This window comes from Solea senegalensis, linkage group LG7 (genome assembly GCF_019176455.1).
Source record: "Solea senegalensis isolate Sse05_10M linkage group LG7, IFAPA_SoseM_1, whole genome shotgun sequence".
Lineage (NCBI taxonomy): Eukaryota > Metazoa > Chordata > Actinopteri > Pleuronectiformes > Soleidae > Solea > Solea senegalensis.
In genome coordinates this window covers 12,228,930-12,247,086 of record NC_058027.1, presented here as the reverse complement: position 1 = coordinate 12,247,086, position 18,157 = coordinate 12,228,930, and the positions used below count along the sequence as shown (strand labels likewise).

The 18,157-nt window shown below is 40.5% G+C and overlaps 1 protein-coding gene across 1 annotated transcript in view; it reads left to right on the top strand.

The window, feature by feature from the left end:
* The first annotated feature begins 3,017 nt into the window (after nucleotides 1-3,017).
* otog (otogelin) overlaps nucleotides 3,018-18,157 on the top strand; it is a 45,656-nt gene continuing 30,516 nt past the window's right edge. The window contains exons 1-17 of the mRNA XM_044029604.1: nucleotides 3,018-3,056; nucleotides 4,638-4,736; nucleotides 4,914-5,071; nucleotides 6,019-6,140; nucleotides 6,504-6,712; nucleotides 7,891-8,021; nucleotides 8,389-8,495; nucleotides 9,117-9,226; nucleotides 10,326-10,451; nucleotides 11,290-11,398; nucleotides 11,753-11,799; nucleotides 11,956-12,101; nucleotides 12,908-13,040; nucleotides 13,657-13,834; nucleotides 16,030-16,154; nucleotides 16,492-16,704; nucleotides 17,882-18,047. Coding sequence (XP_043885539.1) covers nucleotides 4,646-4,736; nucleotides 4,914-5,071; nucleotides 6,019-6,140; nucleotides 6,504-6,712; nucleotides 7,891-8,021; nucleotides 8,389-8,495; nucleotides 9,117-9,226; nucleotides 10,326-10,451; nucleotides 11,290-11,398; nucleotides 11,753-11,799; nucleotides 11,956-12,101; nucleotides 12,908-13,040; nucleotides 13,657-13,834; nucleotides 16,030-16,154; nucleotides 16,492-16,704; nucleotides 17,882-18,047 — 2,171 coding nt within the window. The 5' untranslated portion in view covers nucleotides 3,018-3,056; nucleotides 4,638-4,645. The remainder of the gene's footprint in view (nucleotides 3,057-4,637; nucleotides 4,737-4,913; nucleotides 5,072-6,018; nucleotides 6,141-6,503; nucleotides 6,713-7,890; nucleotides 8,022-8,388; nucleotides 8,496-9,116; nucleotides 9,227-10,325; nucleotides 10,452-11,289; nucleotides 11,399-11,752; nucleotides 11,800-11,955; nucleotides 12,102-12,907; nucleotides 13,041-13,656; nucleotides 13,835-16,029; nucleotides 16,155-16,491; nucleotides 16,705-17,881; nucleotides 18,048-18,157) is intronic.

The window sequence follows — 18,157 nt, the reverse complement described above, 5'->3', positions numbered from 1 at the left end:
TCACACCAAAACACACACCTGGAGGAGAGTAAATAAATATATAGCCAATGTATTTCCAGGTGCTTAGCTGTAAGGTCAAATATTTATACAACATAAGTAATTAGGTTGTAACATTTTAGGTGACTTTTACTTCTCCACAATGTAAAAAAAACATGGCAGCCATTATTGGCAGATTTTGATTAATTTAAAATTCATACACTGACATTACCTGTGGTCTTGTTCATACTGGGTGAGTCCAACCTGTCTTTGAAATATCTGTAAATCTGTACGAAAACACAAAAAAAATTCCCATGAGGTCTGACTGAGCACAAACATAGATGACATATAAAGATATATGAACTGAAAATGAGCATAGTCTATTTTGTGTGTTTGAGTAAGTGTTTTCCCCTGAGACACAGACATATGAGTGAGTCCCTGTAGGGATATACAGTAGCTGCTCTGTTGTCTTACTCTTCCTCTGTCAATGCATCTATCAGCCTGAATGTGTTTGCTACTTTTGTCTGTTTTTCCTTTGGTTCAGCAAGGCGTGAGAATCTGCTTTAAAACATGGGAGCTTGTAAATGAACAAAACACTTACTGGTTATGCAGCAATAGAGAGCAGATGTATCTCATGTCATTGTACTGTACTGTGCTCTAAATTCAGTCAATGCATCAGGACATCTGGGTTGACATACTGCTGTATTTGTGTTCAACCTGCTAATTTCCCTTATCTGTATTGATACTGATCTGCAATTAATATTTCATCATCTCACACCCCTTGTATCCACCATCACCCCCTCACCCAATTAACCCTACCATCTGCTTTGTTTGTCCCTTGTGAGTTGATAGTGACCGATCAGGAATCCAGGGAGGAACAAAGTGTAGAGACAAAGTTCCATCAGTAGTTTCTGAATGCTGATGCAAATGATTTTTTAAAACAAAGCTGCATTTATCTTCTATTTACTATCTGCCTATATCATAGATATTCATTTTTGCCTTAGGTAGCATTCACTGCTGCTCACTGCATATCGCATAAAACAAAGACCATTCAGAACACTCAGGGGAGGTGGTGTGGGGTAGGGTGTGGGTTTTCGACCTGGATGGGAAAACTATGTTGGAAAGTCACAGAGGAATCATTAATAAAGGCTGGATGACAGGTCTTTGCTCTCTGGCATCTTCTTTTCCCAGCGCTGCCTTGTCAACATTCTCACCAAACAGAAATCCTGTTTGTTGAAAAACTGTGTCATTTTGAGAGGATTTTGGATGTTCCATATTTTAATCAACTATTTATTAATCTGTCACATGAGAGCAGAATTTACTTTCCTTGATATTAGATTAAACTCATGGTATTAATTAAAATAATCAAGCTCCGTAACATGGATTTAACTTTGGTTTTCTGAAAACCGGCTCTTTGCTCTCTAGGCAGCATCAAGACTTAATTGGAAAATGATCTGATTTAATATATTAGTTTGGAAGAAGCTCTGAAACATTGCTGAGTAGGATCAGATTAGGGCTGTAGTATGATTGAATGGTCTCAACTGTTGCATGACACACCTGCTAATGCAGTTTTTTTCCTTGAAGGACCTCCAGACAATGGCTGATGGCCTAGAAAGCAACACATCATCCTCAAGTCATCCATCGGTCAGCCAAACATTAGCCACGTACAACCTGACGTCCTCCAGCACAGAAAGGACACTGTCACCCTCATGGACCCTCAGCTCTGTGCAGTCATCTGCAAACACAGCAGACTCTCATCAAACACCATCAAGAACACTATCATCAAGCCAATCACCAGGCAACACACCATCGCCCAGAAAATCAACATCTATCAAAACATCAGCCAACCAATCACAAGGCAGCACACCAGCTAGTGAATCAACTAGCACAGCACCATCAAGCCAGTTGCCAACAATAATACCAATCAGTCAATCATCACAAAGCACATCACCAAGAGACTTAGAAGTCTTTAGCCAATCAGTGACCTCAACATCATCAGCCAGACAAGAACCAGGCAGCACACAAACTAGTCAATCACCTAAGACTACAACACTGTTGAGCCAACTTACAACCCTAGATAGTCAATCACCAGGCAGTACAACACCAGGAAAGACAGGAGTTCCTAGCCAGTCATCGACCACTTCAATATCAAAAAGCAAATTGCTAAGTAACACAACACCTGGCAGCAAATCACCAGCAACTGTAGTTCCACTTGAACAATCATCAACAACTATAGCTCCTGTCACCCCATCAGCGAACGTAACACCAGCCATTCAGTCTTCAATTAAGATAGAGGCCAGGGCAGTAGCAGTCAGCCAATCACCAAGCAGAACAACAGCAACACCACAAAGAACACCATCATCCAGAAAAGCATTGAGCATCACAACTGCCACCCAAAAAACAACCAGTATAGCACCAGCTACTCAGTCAGCAACAAGTGCAGCAAAATCCAAACATTCACCAAACAAACTATCACTTACCTTTACAGCCCCAACACCAGGCAGTGAATCACCAACAACCCCAACACCAGGCAGTGAATCACCAACAACCCTAACTCCACTCAGCTAATCACAACCCCAACACCAGGCAGTGAATCACCAACCCCAACACCAGCAGTGAATCACAACACCAGGCAGTGAATCACCAACAACCCAACACCAAGCAGTGAATCACCAACAACCCCAACACCAGGCAGTGAATCACCACAACCCCAACACCAGGCAGTGAATCACCAACAACCCCAACACCAGGCAGTGAATCACCAACAACCCCAACACCAGCTAGAGAACCACATACAATCAGACCATTCAGTCAAACACCAACAACACCAGTCAGTGAATTGCCAATAACCACAAGACCAGCCATTGTGTCATACAGCTTAACATCTCATAACACATCACAGTCAAATGTGAAACCACCTGACCAGTCTCTGACCAGCTCGGGACTACCAAACCACTTGTCATCTGGTTTATTGTCTCCAGTTAGTGGATCATTTTCTCCAGAGGAGCATCCAGTTAATAATTCACTTCTCACCAGGCAGGTGAAGGAAGCCCTGAGGTTGTCATTGCGCAGGAGTCCAGGTGGGTTTAACAACGATGTTCAGTGCGTGAAGACGCTTTGTTTAAATGATGATACAGTTAAGTCAAAATTAACAAAGCTTTATTACCTGACCAGGTGATGATTCAGACCCAAGCCTTTCCCCAGAGCAGTAGCTGAAAGGTCACCTTGTCAAAAACTGTGGTTCTGACATTGACATTTTATCATTTTGCAGAAAACATGCTTAGCACCTGTGTTTATTTATTTGGGATGTGCATGTGTGTGCCTTTGCACACATTCTAATGAAAGTTCCCAATAGCCCCCACACCCCAAGGGTCACCAAAAGCCACAGGGGAACTCTATAATTTTGTTTTATAGAAAATGTTATGTATCAGTATTTTTATCATAAGTGTGCACTACTGAATTACAAAATCAGCTATAATGGATCCTTCATCTTGAGACCTTATCCTGTAGACTTCAAATGTAGTATATATAGATATATAGATATATAGATCTATATATATATATATATGTATATATATATATATACATATATGAATTTGCACGTTTAAATCCCCCCCACAACATTGAACCCTTTCATTGAGGTTATGGCTGACATCCCATACAAACAGACTGCACCATATTCCAGTAAGTGAATGAGCTCTCTGACTTGAGAGCACCGCTAACACTAACACAGATTCACTGGTGGGTAAAATAAAATAGAAGAGAATCATATGTAATTTCATCCTGATGCTATTTGATGAAGCTGTCAAACATGGGTTTAAACTGAGCAACAGTCCAGCTGTCTGTTTTACAGCGTGAACAGCAGGCAAGTAGTTTTTATGTTCAGGTATCACTACTTTCCCCTCCACAAACCTCGTCATAGTACCTGTGCTTGTGTGGGACATGGCTGACTGGGCAGATAACCTGTAAGCCCACTGTGCAGATGGTGTTAATGATAGATGGGGAGCTATCATTTGGTGTTTGGTGGTGCGTTCAATGACTGGAACATTTGTCAGAGCCTCACTGTCAGACAGATGGCAACTTTTACTTAAGCATGTGGCCGACTGATTCGCAAACTAAGTCATCTGAGTCTGTGGTTCCTATTGTTGATGTGCGTCATAGTCGGATTACAACATGGTGGACTTGGGGCAAATATTTTCTGTTGACCCCCCTATATTTTGGCATATTCTCTCTCACTCTAGTACTGAATTGTTGAATCAATGTAACAGTTTGTCACGTTACAGAAAATGCAAATTTTTTATGATTAGTAGCTTCTCCATTGTCCATTTTTGCTCATTTCACAGCTTGTTTTGATAGGAAACAACAGCATTACATTTTGGGCCGTACTTGGACAAGGTTTTATGTTCCTTTCATTGTTTTCTGTCATTTTATAAACTGAAGAACCACAGTTTCTCTAAGAGAATAGTTGGACAAATGTGTAATTATTTATTGTTGAATAACACATGTTCTGTGTGTTTGTTATTTGCACAATAAAACAAATCAGATAAAAACCCAAAGTTCAATTTAACCAAAAAGCCACAAGTCATTGCTGTTATTCTTTGGTACAAATGTCTAATTTATCAAATGATGTAATTGTGTGACAGTTTTTCTTCTCTCAGCAGAGCAATGTATGTCTCCATGCCTGAATGGAGGACAATGCATTCAGTCTGATACATGTGACTGCAGCTTGTATCAGGCCACTGGACACAGATGTCAGACAGGTAAACTACATATCTACACACCACACAAATCAGTCAATTAAATCGAAAACCACGATGTGAACTGTACCACTGGCCGTTATATTTAAAACACATTTTGTTTGTGAATGACCACAAAAAAGAACGAAGAATGTGTGTTTCAACAGTGAAACAGTCGTCTTTTTCTCTCATCAAATTCAGTCCCAAATCCTGGGTTCGAAAGAGAGATGACCTGCAGAACGTGGGGCCAGTACAACTTTGAGACCTTTGATGGCCTTTACTTCTTCTTCCCCGGCCGATGCACATACACACTGCTGAAGGACTGTGAGGAAAGCACGCAGGCCAACATTGTTGTTCAGGTAGTGCCTGCTGTGGAGAGTAGAGAACTCCTGCTCCAAAGCACCGTCCGTCTTAGCCTGAGGAAAAGAATTGCTCTGATGATTAGTGAAAGCTATCTGGTTATTAGAGTCAATTACTGCTAAATACCGCAATTACCCGCTATGCCTTGAAAGCATCTGCATCAGACTGAGACTTTGTTCCTCTGAAAAGGCAACAGATACTGTAGCTGTGGATGGGGAAACTAAAACCAAACTGAGAACATGTAAATATCCATATGCACTATGATCATTAATATCATTGCTAACAATAAGAGGTTTTTCATGAACAAAAAAAAAGTATATACAACTACAATGTTATATATTGAATAATATGAGCAGAAAGTGAGCAACAACCTTTTTTGAAATAGATTACTTTGTCCAGGAATGCCTTACAAAGCCAAAACAAGGTGTGTTTGCTGTTTATAGGCTCAAGTTCCAGCATTTAAATTGTTTTTTCTAGGGTATTGATGCCCAGTTTTCTTTGTCTACAGTTTTTTTCCCTGTTGTGCATCAGCTGGTATAGTTATTTGCTGCTCTGCTGCACCTGCTGTCCATAGAAAAGATCACTTTTTGAAGCATTTTCTGACATCTGCTCATTAAAGGTGCTATATGTTATTATGATTATCATTAGAAACCTCGAAAAGCCAAAGGAAAATGAAACATATCTCTCTTTAACGTAAGAACTAAAAAAATCAGATGAACTTCTATAGATTTTCCAAAAGAGTTCAAAGCTAAAGGTCATGGTGACCTCATATTTTTGTGACCGCAATATGGAAGGAACACCTGTAGGGAGTTAAATTACATTTGATAAAATCACTCTCTTGGCTTCAAGGATGAATGGATAAATAACACTCTGCTGTCCCACAGGGGGCACTGCAACAGTTTTCAAATGAATGGTCCCATACGATGTTGCGTCTTCCTGTCTTCAGGTCCATAATGATCCAGGCTGTGGCTCTGTCCCCTACACCTGCCAAAGATCGGTCAGCCTCTTCCTGCCTTGGGAGGGTGAAGTCCGGCTAGATGCCACCAGTGTAACCTATAATGGTCAAAGGTCAGCAGTGTAACACTAGAAAACATCTTTAGTAAAAAAGTATTTATTACATTATTTTTCAAATTATTTTGTCAAATTCTCATTATTCATCTGCTTCATTCTAGTAGACATGTATGAAATGTGTTCCAAACATTTTGTGTATGCATATTGTATCATTTTGTTCAATTTTATTGGTCCTTCTTGGCACTTTGAGACAGCATTCTTGCAAACACAGACACTTATAAGTGTCCAATAATATGGCATATCGATAATCCCACCACAAACAGGTTTTTTTGTGTTAAAGCTTATGATGTACATTATTATATGTACAAGTCAGTGTGAGGAGAGGGTGGTGTCAGTGATATATGGTGTCTCTGGCTTCAGGTTGCAGCTGCCTCATCACATCCATGACCTGCAGCTGGAGCAGATCTCCCAGTATGTTCTGGCGACGCTGCATCACAGCTTCACGCTCGCATGGGAGGGACGCAGCGGTTCCGTCTACATCCAGCTCAGTCCGGATTTTGTGGGCAGAACCTGCGGTCTGTGTGGAAACTTCAATGCAGACGTCCAGGATGACCTGAAGACGAGTTATGGTGGGATTATTTCTTTGGTCTAAATGTGAAGCTACTGTAAATTACGCTGTCATTTTGTTTAACATAATTTCAGCATGTAGTCAGAGACAGGCTCTGATGTTTTAAGTCACTTATCACTTGGACAATCTCGCCATGTGTCTTAGAAACAGCTTGTTCTGTTGCATGAATAAACCTGAACATGCTTGGTCAGATTGTAATCTGTAAGCACTTAACCACAAAACAAAGATTGTAATCTGATCAGTACAATTGTGCAAGGATCTGTTCAGTGACACATTTTACTTCAACAACAAAACTGTAGCTCCACTTATGGTCTAAATATAGTACTGTAGGAACAATGACAGAGATGGACTTTCCTTTTGATTTAGAATTCATCAAGAAGCAAAAAGGTCTCATTGAAAGTCTCTTAATAGGGTTGATTTGTTGGTTTATTGGCAAGCAGTATCACAGTATCACAAGTATAAATTGTGGTTTGAGCCTTCTCTTGGACAACTGTATGTACAACTTCACTTATAGCCTAACAACAGCTGCATCATTTTAAAACAACGTAATTTAAAGAAGGTTTGAGTTAATTTGTTTTATTATTGATTGTTCTGCGTTTTATGGAAATTAAGAAACAATTCATATCTTTAAGTTTGTGGTGGTAATGTTCCATCATGTTTTAAATCAATTTCACAGTGAATACTGAACTGAAGCTTGATGTTACAAAAATAAATCACATTAATAATATCTGTCAGGAAAATTGCAATTCAATATTTTACCCTAATTGTTCTGCCTTACTTGTGTAGTCCGGTTCCAGGTGTTAGATAAATACTGCACCTTATTGCACCTCTTACTGCAGACACACCATTCGTCCAAGTACAAGTTTGTGTCCCATTAAAAATGATTCTGGAGCCATTATTTGAATTTGAAAATAATATATTGCATTGTATTATTGCGTTAAAGTCATATATTTTATTACTGACCATAGTGCAAAATAACATGCTCTCAATAACCTGCCTCTGGATGGCAACAAAATGTATAAGTTTGAGCCAGAAAATCCCAAGCAAAACAAACAATTTAGAAAATGATTTTGGTTCTTGCATTTAAAAGGTTGCTGACCAGGTAACTGACCTGACTGTCCTTGAATGCACCAGTTAAATCTCTCACTCTCTCCCTCTCTCACCCTCTCTCTCTCCTAGGTGTGCTGACTAATGAAATTGAAATGTTTGGGAATAGTTGGGTAGAGACGGCGCCTCACCAGGACCGATGTCCCGCGGTGCCTTCAGGCTTCTCCTCACCCTGTGCTGCAGTTGATGCTCACGTGCTGTTGGTAAAGAGCCTGAGAAAAACTGTTGTAGATGAAAGAATATCATCTAACTTAAGCAGTACAATATACAGTATGCTATTGTAGCACTAGAATTTGCATTTTGTTATGAATTAAGTTTCAGGATTTTTTATTTTATTTTAAATGTTTTATTGTGAATTACCTGGTTGAATTTCTCTTTTTCTTCTTTGGTGTTGTACAGCATTTGTTCATGTTGCCTTGCTGCCTTTTTTTTAACCTTAACGTTAACTCATCCCTGCCTCACTTTGCAGATTTCTTTGTGCCCAAACTCACATATAAATCTTTGTTCTTCTTCTTCTTAGTTGAATGATGAGGAAACCTTTTCTTTTGTCTGTTTTTTTCTTGTTTGCAGAAAGTGGAGGAGGTGTGTGCGATGCTGCTGGATCCACCATTTCAGAGCTGCCATGACTTTGTCAGCCCACTGTCCTACATGGCCAGCTGCTCCAATGACCTCTGCATGTAAGAGCAACAGATTCACATCCACTTTAATGACTCCTGAGAGAAAACAAGCATTAATCTCAATAGGCAGGTTTCTCACTCTTGAAATAACTTTTGTTCTGATGGTAATTTGCTTGAAATCCAGAATATCAATTTGATAAACGATTTGATAAATCAGCCTGTGACTATTTTAACATTGTGAAATGGAACATTTTGGTTTATCCAGTAATATCCTGTGTGTTTCCAAATATTTCTTTATTTTTGTGACCCACTGTCCATCTCCATGAAGAAGACCGTGAGCACTCTCTGGTTTCTCATTTGTGTCTTTTAGTGGCTTTGGTCCATGAACATGCGCTCCCTCTGAGGGTAACTTTAGCCACAGCAATCTGTTACAACTCAGGCTGATGAGGAAACAGAGACCAGCTGTGAAGTCAACAGTTTTCTCTACAACAAAGGCTTTTTTAGATATAGTTTTTTTGTTTTTTTGAATCCTTTAGTGGGCAGATTTATTCATCCACAGATAACAGGGAGTTATCTCTTTGAGGTGCTCAGTAAGATCATTTCAGTGTACCTGGCTTGGTGACCACAAAGTCACCTGGCTCCTCTCAAGGCATTCCTCTCTGTGTGTTTCTCTGTTTAAAGGTCGGGTCCCAGTGGCGATGTGGTATGCCAGGTGTTCACCGAGTATGCCCGAGCCTGTGCCCACGCTGACCACCCACTGCACGACTGGAGGCAACACATTCCTCAGTGTGGTACGTCTTGTCCCTGCATAGCTGCATGTTTCAGTTCCACTTAAGGGAATACTTCACCAATTTACATTTAGCTTTGTATTACTAGAAAAGTTTTTTTTAAATTGTGCTTCCCAACCTCAGTTTCCCCTGAGTTGCAAAATATCTTAATTCTTTTCTTTGTTACGTGCCCACTAGTGACACTTGGTCCTGTTAGCTTAACTGTTAGCAAAGATGGCGGACACTGTTTACGTTCTGGGAATCACTGGTGGGCACATAACAAAAAAACAGAGATGATATTTAAGCACAATTTTTCAAAAAATACTACCCCTGTTCTATTAAAGCTAATGCAAAAGTATTCCTTTAACATTAAATCAACACAAAACAGAGAAACTGATAACAAACTGATAATGTGTTTAATTTGCATTTTAAAAATTACTGTAAAATCTCTTTTACATAAGTATCAGTTATGATATCCTTGAAGTATTATCCTGAGACTGAGCTTTATGTTTTTTTCCATGATTAACCTGGAAGAGCCTGCAGAATCAGTTGAATCTCTAGATTAGAATCTAGGGAAGAAAAAACAAAAGAAAAAAAAATACTAAAAGAAGTTTAACAAGCAGAAACTTGCTGAAAGGTGCATTAACACACCCAAATAATAAATATCATTGTGTGTTTTTTTTATTTGTGGCTATTAGTTTACTATTACTAAGGTCAGTTAGGTGTTTGAGATAACAATAAGTTTGTGGTCTGGGGTGTTATCTTTCTCCTATGTTATGTTGATTTGTTCCTATATTTTTTTTGTGCATATATAAATATACATGTATATATGTATATTTATGTATATCATAATCAGTCTCTGCATATAAATGCATATATACATATATATGTATATGTATATATATATATACATACATGTATATGTATGTATATTTATGTATATGTATCATAATCAGTCTCTGCATATATATGTATATATACATATACATGTATATATACATGTATATGTATATATATACATACATGTATATGTATATATGTATATTTATGTATATGTATATCATAATCAGTCTCTGCAGAAGAAGTTTCTGACATGTTTGTTATATTTCATTTCCGTGACCAGCGAAGCAGTGTCCTCTTGGTCTGCAGTACAGGGAATGTATCAGCTGCTGCCCACAGTCCTGCAACATAGAAAGAACGTGTATTGACAGCAAGCTGGCCTGCTTGGATGGGTGCTACTGTCCAAACGGTTAGTTTTAATTCATATCTTTTCTATCGTAGTCCAATTTCAAAACATTACAGATTGAATATGTAACAATATTCTGCATTGAAAAAAAATTATGATACTTATGCTATATATTGTTTAGTAGAGGTCTTGAAAAAGAAGGGTCAACACTGCAAATATTGACTTGTTGCATAAACTCAGTGTTATTGTCAATAAAAGCTTTTGATACTTATGAAATGCTTGTAATTATATTTCAGTATACCATAGAAACATCTGACAAAAGCACCTAAAAACCCTGAAGCAGCAGACCCTGTGAAAATGTAATATTTGTGTCATTTAAAAACTTTTGGCCACAAATGTACTTACATAACTCACAACGTTTCCAGCACTCTTCATATCCATAGAAATCCGTATTTCTGTTCAAGGTCACAGACTGTTTCAATTTTGGTCAACATTTATCACCATTCCATCTCTTTTATAACTTCCAAGGCAAAGCAGACACTCGATGAGCGATCAGAGTGAAGAAGCTACTAGTTAGGCAACGTGTTGACTCATTGCCGTTTACTGCACGTTCTGGCACCAGTGCTGTCACGTTAACACTGTTTATTTTAACGCTGTGATTCCGATCACTGTCTGCCAGCGAAGCTCTTTCTGTAAAGCTCAAGCCAAATAAGACAACAAATCCAGTGATTCTAAGTTGTCATGAAACCACACCAGGGCTTGTGTTATTGTTTTGATTGAGAGATCCCACCAGCAGAAATTACAGACTGTGCATTACTACTGCATTACTGCTACATCTTCCACCGAGTTTGTATTTTTTTTGGTTGTCAATCCCAAATATAAAGCACTTGTCTCTTAACAGGTCTGATCTATGAGGACGGAGGCTGTGTGATGCCCTCCGACTGTCCCTGTGAGTACCACGGCATGTTCTACCCCTCTGGACAAACTCTGCAGGAGGAATGCAACAACTGGTGAGCAGCATTTAACCTTTCTCTCAGACTGTGATGAAAAAAGAGAATTATGGCTCTACAGTAAATTCTGTGGAGTCATCCATCAAAAGCTTCACACACACATCTTTACTCTATGTAATATCCTCATGTTGCTGCCTTTGACCTTACATGAACCCCAGGTGGACACTTCTAAGACTTTGTGAGTCCATGTTGCTTTACAGCATATTGTCCTGCAGACTCCATGCAGTCTGTTTAATCTCCTCAGATCTGACCACCTGGGTGAGATGTGTCCAGTGTCTCTCAGTGATCTCGCTGATTAGTTCAGCTTTTCATGTTCCCAGAGACACCTGTGGACCTCTCTGCTTTTTGTTTCAGCACATGCGTGGGTGGAGTGTGGAACTGCACAGACTACAGCTGCCCAGGTTTGTGCCATCTCGTGTTTTCTTACGTTCGTTCATCACAAGCACCCAACTGACCTTTCTTTAAAACATCCCGCTATTTACTGCTAAAAGAATTGTGAGTCAAATTTCCAGTAAATTATACCAGTGGTGTTCAGACGCTGTCATACTTTTCTTCAGGCGAGTGCTCGGTCACTGGCGACATGTATTTTCACTCCTTTGACGGGCGGCTCTACACCTTTCCTGCAAGATGTCAGTATGTCCTCGCCAAGAGTCGGAACTCAGGAAAGTTCACAGTCACCATCCAGAATGCCCCCTGTGGAGCTGTGAGTGTCCTTGTTCACTTTTTCTCTTTTCTTTTTTGCTGCCGAGACAAAATTCTCACACCGAAAGTCACATAAGTGCTTTATTATCCCTGCTCAGTTGAGGTCGGCACGCTGTCAGTTGAGGAAATGTCTTGATCAAACTCAGGGTAAGATAAGGATAAAAATGAGAAAAGACCCCTCTCTCCAAGTCTTTAATTTCCCATCAGCCTTTGAGCTGCTCTGCAAACCGGAGGAGAAGATGGAGGGTGAGATATAAGATGTCCCCACTCATCATAGCAGAGGCCCAAGACCTCTAACAGCCAAGTGAACTGGATTACCTTATCTAGCCTCTGACTGACGGAGCTGTGAATGGCTTTGTAGTGAAGCGGGAGGTGAAGAGAGGAGCTGGGGGGGTGGGTGTGGGCACTTGGACAGAGAGAAGGTTATGTGAAAACAGGAGGTGAATGATGGGAAGAGTGGAAGGGGGAGGTGTGGGTGAGGTGGGTGCTAAAACGTTGTGGCTGTGGGGTTCTGCCACTTATGAAAGAAACGATTTACAGAGGCGGATCGCTTACTGTCTCAGATGCGGCAGAGTAAGTACTGGTGGTTTTACCTAAGCGATGTACTTAAGTGGGCTTTTGAAATTTGAGCTTTTGTATGCTGACACATTTGTTTTTTTTAAGTTCAAGGTTTTAGATTCAAATTTTGAAAAATTAGGCAACAAAAACAAAGTTTTACTCAGTGATGATTCAGCAGTAGTGTGTCCTGTTGTGTGTGTCTGAGAAAATGCCAGCATGGTTTATCAAGCCTTCTCACCTCAATTGCAGAATTTGGATGGTGCCTGCATCCAATCAGTTAACCTGGTCATTGATGAGGATCCGAAAACAGAGATAACACTGAGTCATGTCGGAGAGGTCTTCATGGCTGGACAGTACCGCATCTCCCTGCCCTATTCTGATGGTAAACTCTCTCATCTTTCATCAACTTCCAGCATTGTTCACGTCCAGCGCCCGACTCTCAGCACTCTGAGGATCATGGCAGGGAGGGATTGAGTGACAGCTCTGCTATTGAACGAAATTTTTCCCAATACTTAACTGCATTGTATTGCACAAAATGCTTTTCCTCTGAGTATTCCTCCCTTTTAACACCACTGTTTTTGTGACTATGCCCCTCTGGTGATCTACTCCACAGCCTTTTGTATGTTTTGTGCTGACTTCTGTGAGAATGATCTGATATTTTGGCTCCTTACGGAATTCAGCACCATTGCAACAATTTGGGCTCAGTTACACATATGTATTCTGGCCAGTCAATCAATCAATGAATGAATCAGTTTTAGTTTATGTGGAATCGTCAATGCTTTAAATTAATTTCAGATAAAGAAAACAAAATGAAAATACAAAACTGACCAGATCCAAAACTACAACTGAAATCTTCAATAGATGATGATCTAATAACCTAATAATTGTTTAGCCACAGTACATATTTCTTGATGATTTTTGTTGATTATTATTCTGCCTCTGTTTGCCTTATATGTATGTTGCGTCACACATTTAAATGCATAAATGTCCTCCTGCAGATGTTTTCCACATCCAGGAGCTGTCATCCATGTTCCTCCAGGTGAAGACAACGTTCGGTCTGCGTCTACAGTACAGCTGGAAGGAGTTCCGTCTTTACCTGCAGGCCGATGAGCGGTGGAAGGACAACACGGTGGGGCTGTGCGGCACCTTCAACGGAAACATTCAAGATGACTTCCTGTAAGTGTGTTTCAGCTGACATTTAACCCATCCTGTGGCCTCTATTAACTTCCCCTCCAATCATGAAAGGAGAGTGCATACTACTGTTAGAGAGGCAGAGAGGGAGGTGATGGTGAAGTGCTTTCTCTCACTCTGTCTCACACTCTCTCGCTGTAATGCACACTGGTTGGGCAGCGCAGCATCAAAAGCCTCACTCTCTGATCAGCTCTTTAAAGTGGACCAGATGAGCACCCAACTGGACACGGCATTTCAACAAGGAATTTACTGTTAGTGGAAAAGGAGCTCCACTGTACCGTATCGTCATGGCCGACTGTAAAGTGCGGATGTTGTCGAACAGCTGTAAATGGATATACATTACAGTCAGTGACTCAAGTGGTTGTATGCTGCTACAACTCACTTTGCCAGAAGTCCTCAAGAAAGGGTTACCGTTAAAAACTGATTAGAGCTGAGCAGTATGGGTGTCCACCATAGACAGGCTTCAAAATGAACTGCTGTTGTGAAGCCCAGAGATTAATGATTTGACTGACACCATGTCAGTATTTGCAACTGGAAGTTCTGCAATGTCACAGCAACCAGGCAACTGTTGGATGATCCCAGCTGGTATCCAATCATATGTGCCATGTTTTAACGTCCCATTTAGAGGAAAACATTTTGCAACATTGATATCATCTTATTTTGAAAAAGACAATGAACGTAGTGACCAGACCATTCAAATGTTTTTATTTTATTTTATTTATTTATTTATTTATTTATTTCGGTCATGACATTTAGATCACTCATCACATAACAGTGCAGTTCACACAATATACATAACCGAAAGGGAAAAGCGGGAGAAGCAAAGCTTAACTAGTCCTGCTCCCATTATCATCATACATTTCATTTCCTTTTTTTTTATTATTTTTTTTTTTTATGACATTTGCCAAAGAAGACATGTTTCAGCATCCGGTAACACTCAGAGATATAGTCTAGCTCTAGACAGTCAACTCAGACTCCATGTGTGTCTGTACATGTGTCCATGATGTTCCGTCGCGCGTGACATTCTCGACTTCTCGCCTGGCATATTCAACTTCCCAAAAGTCACAAAATAATCCAATCAATAGAGGTCAATGCATCATATTTTTTTTTTGTTTGTTTTTTTCCCTTTAGTCATCCATCTCATCCGTAGGATTCGCCTCGCTTTTCTTCTCCATTCTTTTCATGCGCTCGAGGGTTGTGGAGACGTCGGAGCGCAGCCCAACCGTGACTCTCTTTGTTATTGCGCTTTCCACCTTCATATCGCTCCTTTCCTTGGTCATCTCACTTCTGATCTTTCTCAGTTCCCGGTATTGCAGGAACATTCCCCATCCCAGGGAGAGCATTCCGATCATCATGAATGTGAATATGTACACATCCTCGACATCCTCTACATCCAGTGCAGCAAGGCACACAACTTTCCACTTCTCCCATCCGTCCCGAATGTAGCCAGCCGTGAAGGTCCCAGCAGTTATAAACCAAGTGGTCCATGTGGACTTCCATTCCAACAGAGTTTTTTTTGCAGCCTGTGGAGTCGCCCCCTGGTGGCATACTGCTACTTCCGACTTGGGATTACTGCAATAATAGCAGCTGGAGTAAAGATGGGACTGGTTGCTGCAGGACTGCAGATAGAGCAACTCAATTTCTCTATAACTAGAAAGTGGAAAACACTTTCTAGTTCTGCTTTTACATCAACTTCCACCTTTCTTGTCCTGTTTCCAGATGCACTCATTTTTGTTTGTTTGAAGCTTGAAAATTGTGTATCCCCAAAAATAGAGGTTAATGTTATTCTTCCCCTTAGATTACAGGCATAGGTTTTGTAATAGGTCTTTAAATTGCAAACACACAGTCAAAAGAAAATGTGGTAAAAATACCACATTTTAAGTTGCTTTTTCCCTTTGCCTTTAAAAAAAAAAGTAAAAAAAGAAAAAAGTAGTTTTTTGGCTAAGCAAGCATTTGCCTTTGACTGACAATGATGACAACTGGGAATTGGGTACATGAAATGGTGATTTCTGGTACTGGTTATTTAACCAGTAAAATCATTCGAAAGTAGAGATAATCACTACCAAATGTCGTTGCACATGTCATAAGGAGGATTACGGCCATTGATGTTGCCACAGTGTGGCTGCAATATCCGTTTCAATGGATGAAATTAACAAGAGCTGTGTTTTGTCCTCCTGCAGATCTCCATCAGGTATGATAGAAAGCACTCCCCAGTTGTTTGGAAACGCCTGGAGAGTCTTGTCAGCGTGTTCAACCAGCCTGAGCACACCTCAGCTTGACCCCTGTGACACACACCAGCAGGCTGGTCAGTTTTCTCTTCTTCCTGTTTTATGACTCAGTGACAACTTTGCTTTTTATTGGTAGCTACTTTACTTCTTATGAGTTCAGTGTGTTTGACTGATTAGGTTTTGCATTTACCATTTAGAATCTGGCTTTCTGATTTTTTTCTAAAGACAAAATAACTAAACATTTTATACTCTAAAAGCCTCCTTCCTTTGTAAGCGTAGTTGTTGTGTTATGGGAGAGTACAGCTTTCCAATCATTTTAATGATAAACTGTGTAACGTTTAAAGAAAGATCTTCACCAGCCTGGTGTGTGGTGACACTCAGCCTCACCTGTAACGTTGATGTTTCCCCACTCAGTGGCCTACGCCTCCAGTATGTGTGACATACTGAACCAGGATCTTTTCTCTGCCTGCCACGAGTACCTCAGTCCGACACCTTTCCATCAACAGTGTCGCTCCGATACCTGCAAGTGCGGTACGCCGTGCCTCTGCTCTGCTCTAGCCCACTACGCCCGCCACTGCCGCAGATTCTCTGTCATCATTGACTTTCGAGCTCACATACCCGACTGTGGTGAGTGTTTTTTTGTCAAAATCAGTTGCGATGAAAATCTGGGATGTTTCATGGTACCAAGACTGCATTTGGACATTTGAATGGTTTTCTCTGTGTCTCTTTACCTGTATGTTGGCTAATAGGCTGCATATTTAGATGTGTATCTTCAAATTAGAAGATGGCAATTTAAAACAATGGCAGTATTATAGAACTGTTTATGAAACAGAAATGAGGGTGTGAGTTTCATTTAATGCAGTTTAATAAGATTAAAGTTGTACATGTTAGTGGAAGGGTTACAATATGTTTATGTTCAGTAGGTTTTACTTAAAAATTGGCATGTGCCAAATATTTTGCTCCATTTACATACTTTACTTGTTGACATTCTAATGTTTCATAAATCAGTTAACCAGTAAATTTGATAAACATGCTGAAACGGGATGTTTCTTTGACATAAGAACCCTGAATAATGTTGTATCGTGATAATCAACCTGGTCAGCCTCTTGTTCTGACGAGACTGTCCAACCAAACGTAACCATAGGTCATAAACAGGAATTACAACCCATTGCCTATCACCCTATGACAGCTGAGATTGGCACAGTACCCCCCACAACCCTCATGGGGAGGATAAAGCAGTAGAAAATGGATGGATGGATGGTACGGGGCCACACGGTTGGTGTAGTGGTTAGCACTCTTCCCTATGCAGCATGGAGTTTGCATGTTCTCCCTGTGTGTGCGTGGGTGTTCTCCGGCTTCCTCCCACAGTCCAAAAACATGCAGATTTGGGGATTAGGCAAATTGGACACTCTAAATTGACCGTGAGAGTGGATGGATGGTTGTCTCTCTGTGGCCCTGTGATGGACTGGTGAACTGTCTACCATCCATTCAACTGACTATGAGTGGATGGTACATTTTTAAAATAGATGCCCCCTAACAGTAGTATAAATCACAGCAATCTGGCACTGATTCCCATGTTAGACTTTTACATGCTATTTTTTTTTAATGTTATTGTCTGTAACTTACTGCCTTGCCTTTTTTTGTAGCCCTAACCCTAACCTCACTCCTTATAGGCCCTAACCCTAACGTCACTAACACTGCACTATGCTGTACTAAAAACTTACGGGTCATATTCTAAAAAGTGCACCTACAGGTCATATTCAGACCCAATGTTATGACGCATTGACACTGTCTTTTCTTGCAGCGGTCACCTGTTCTGCCAACATGCAGTATGGCACCTGCGTGTCCTCCTGCCAGAGCCGCTGCTCCGCCCTCTCTGTCCCGCAGCACTGTGGGGAGGAGTGCGAGGAAGGTTGCGTCTGCCCTCAGGGATCCTTCTACAACCATCGGACACACACCTGTGTGCACAGGTAAAACTGAGGAGGTTAAAGAAACTATCCTAACTCAATCTCCTATCATGTCTAAAAGCATAACAAAGAGACACACATGCTTGTGTTGCGTTAAAATGTTTAACTGCATT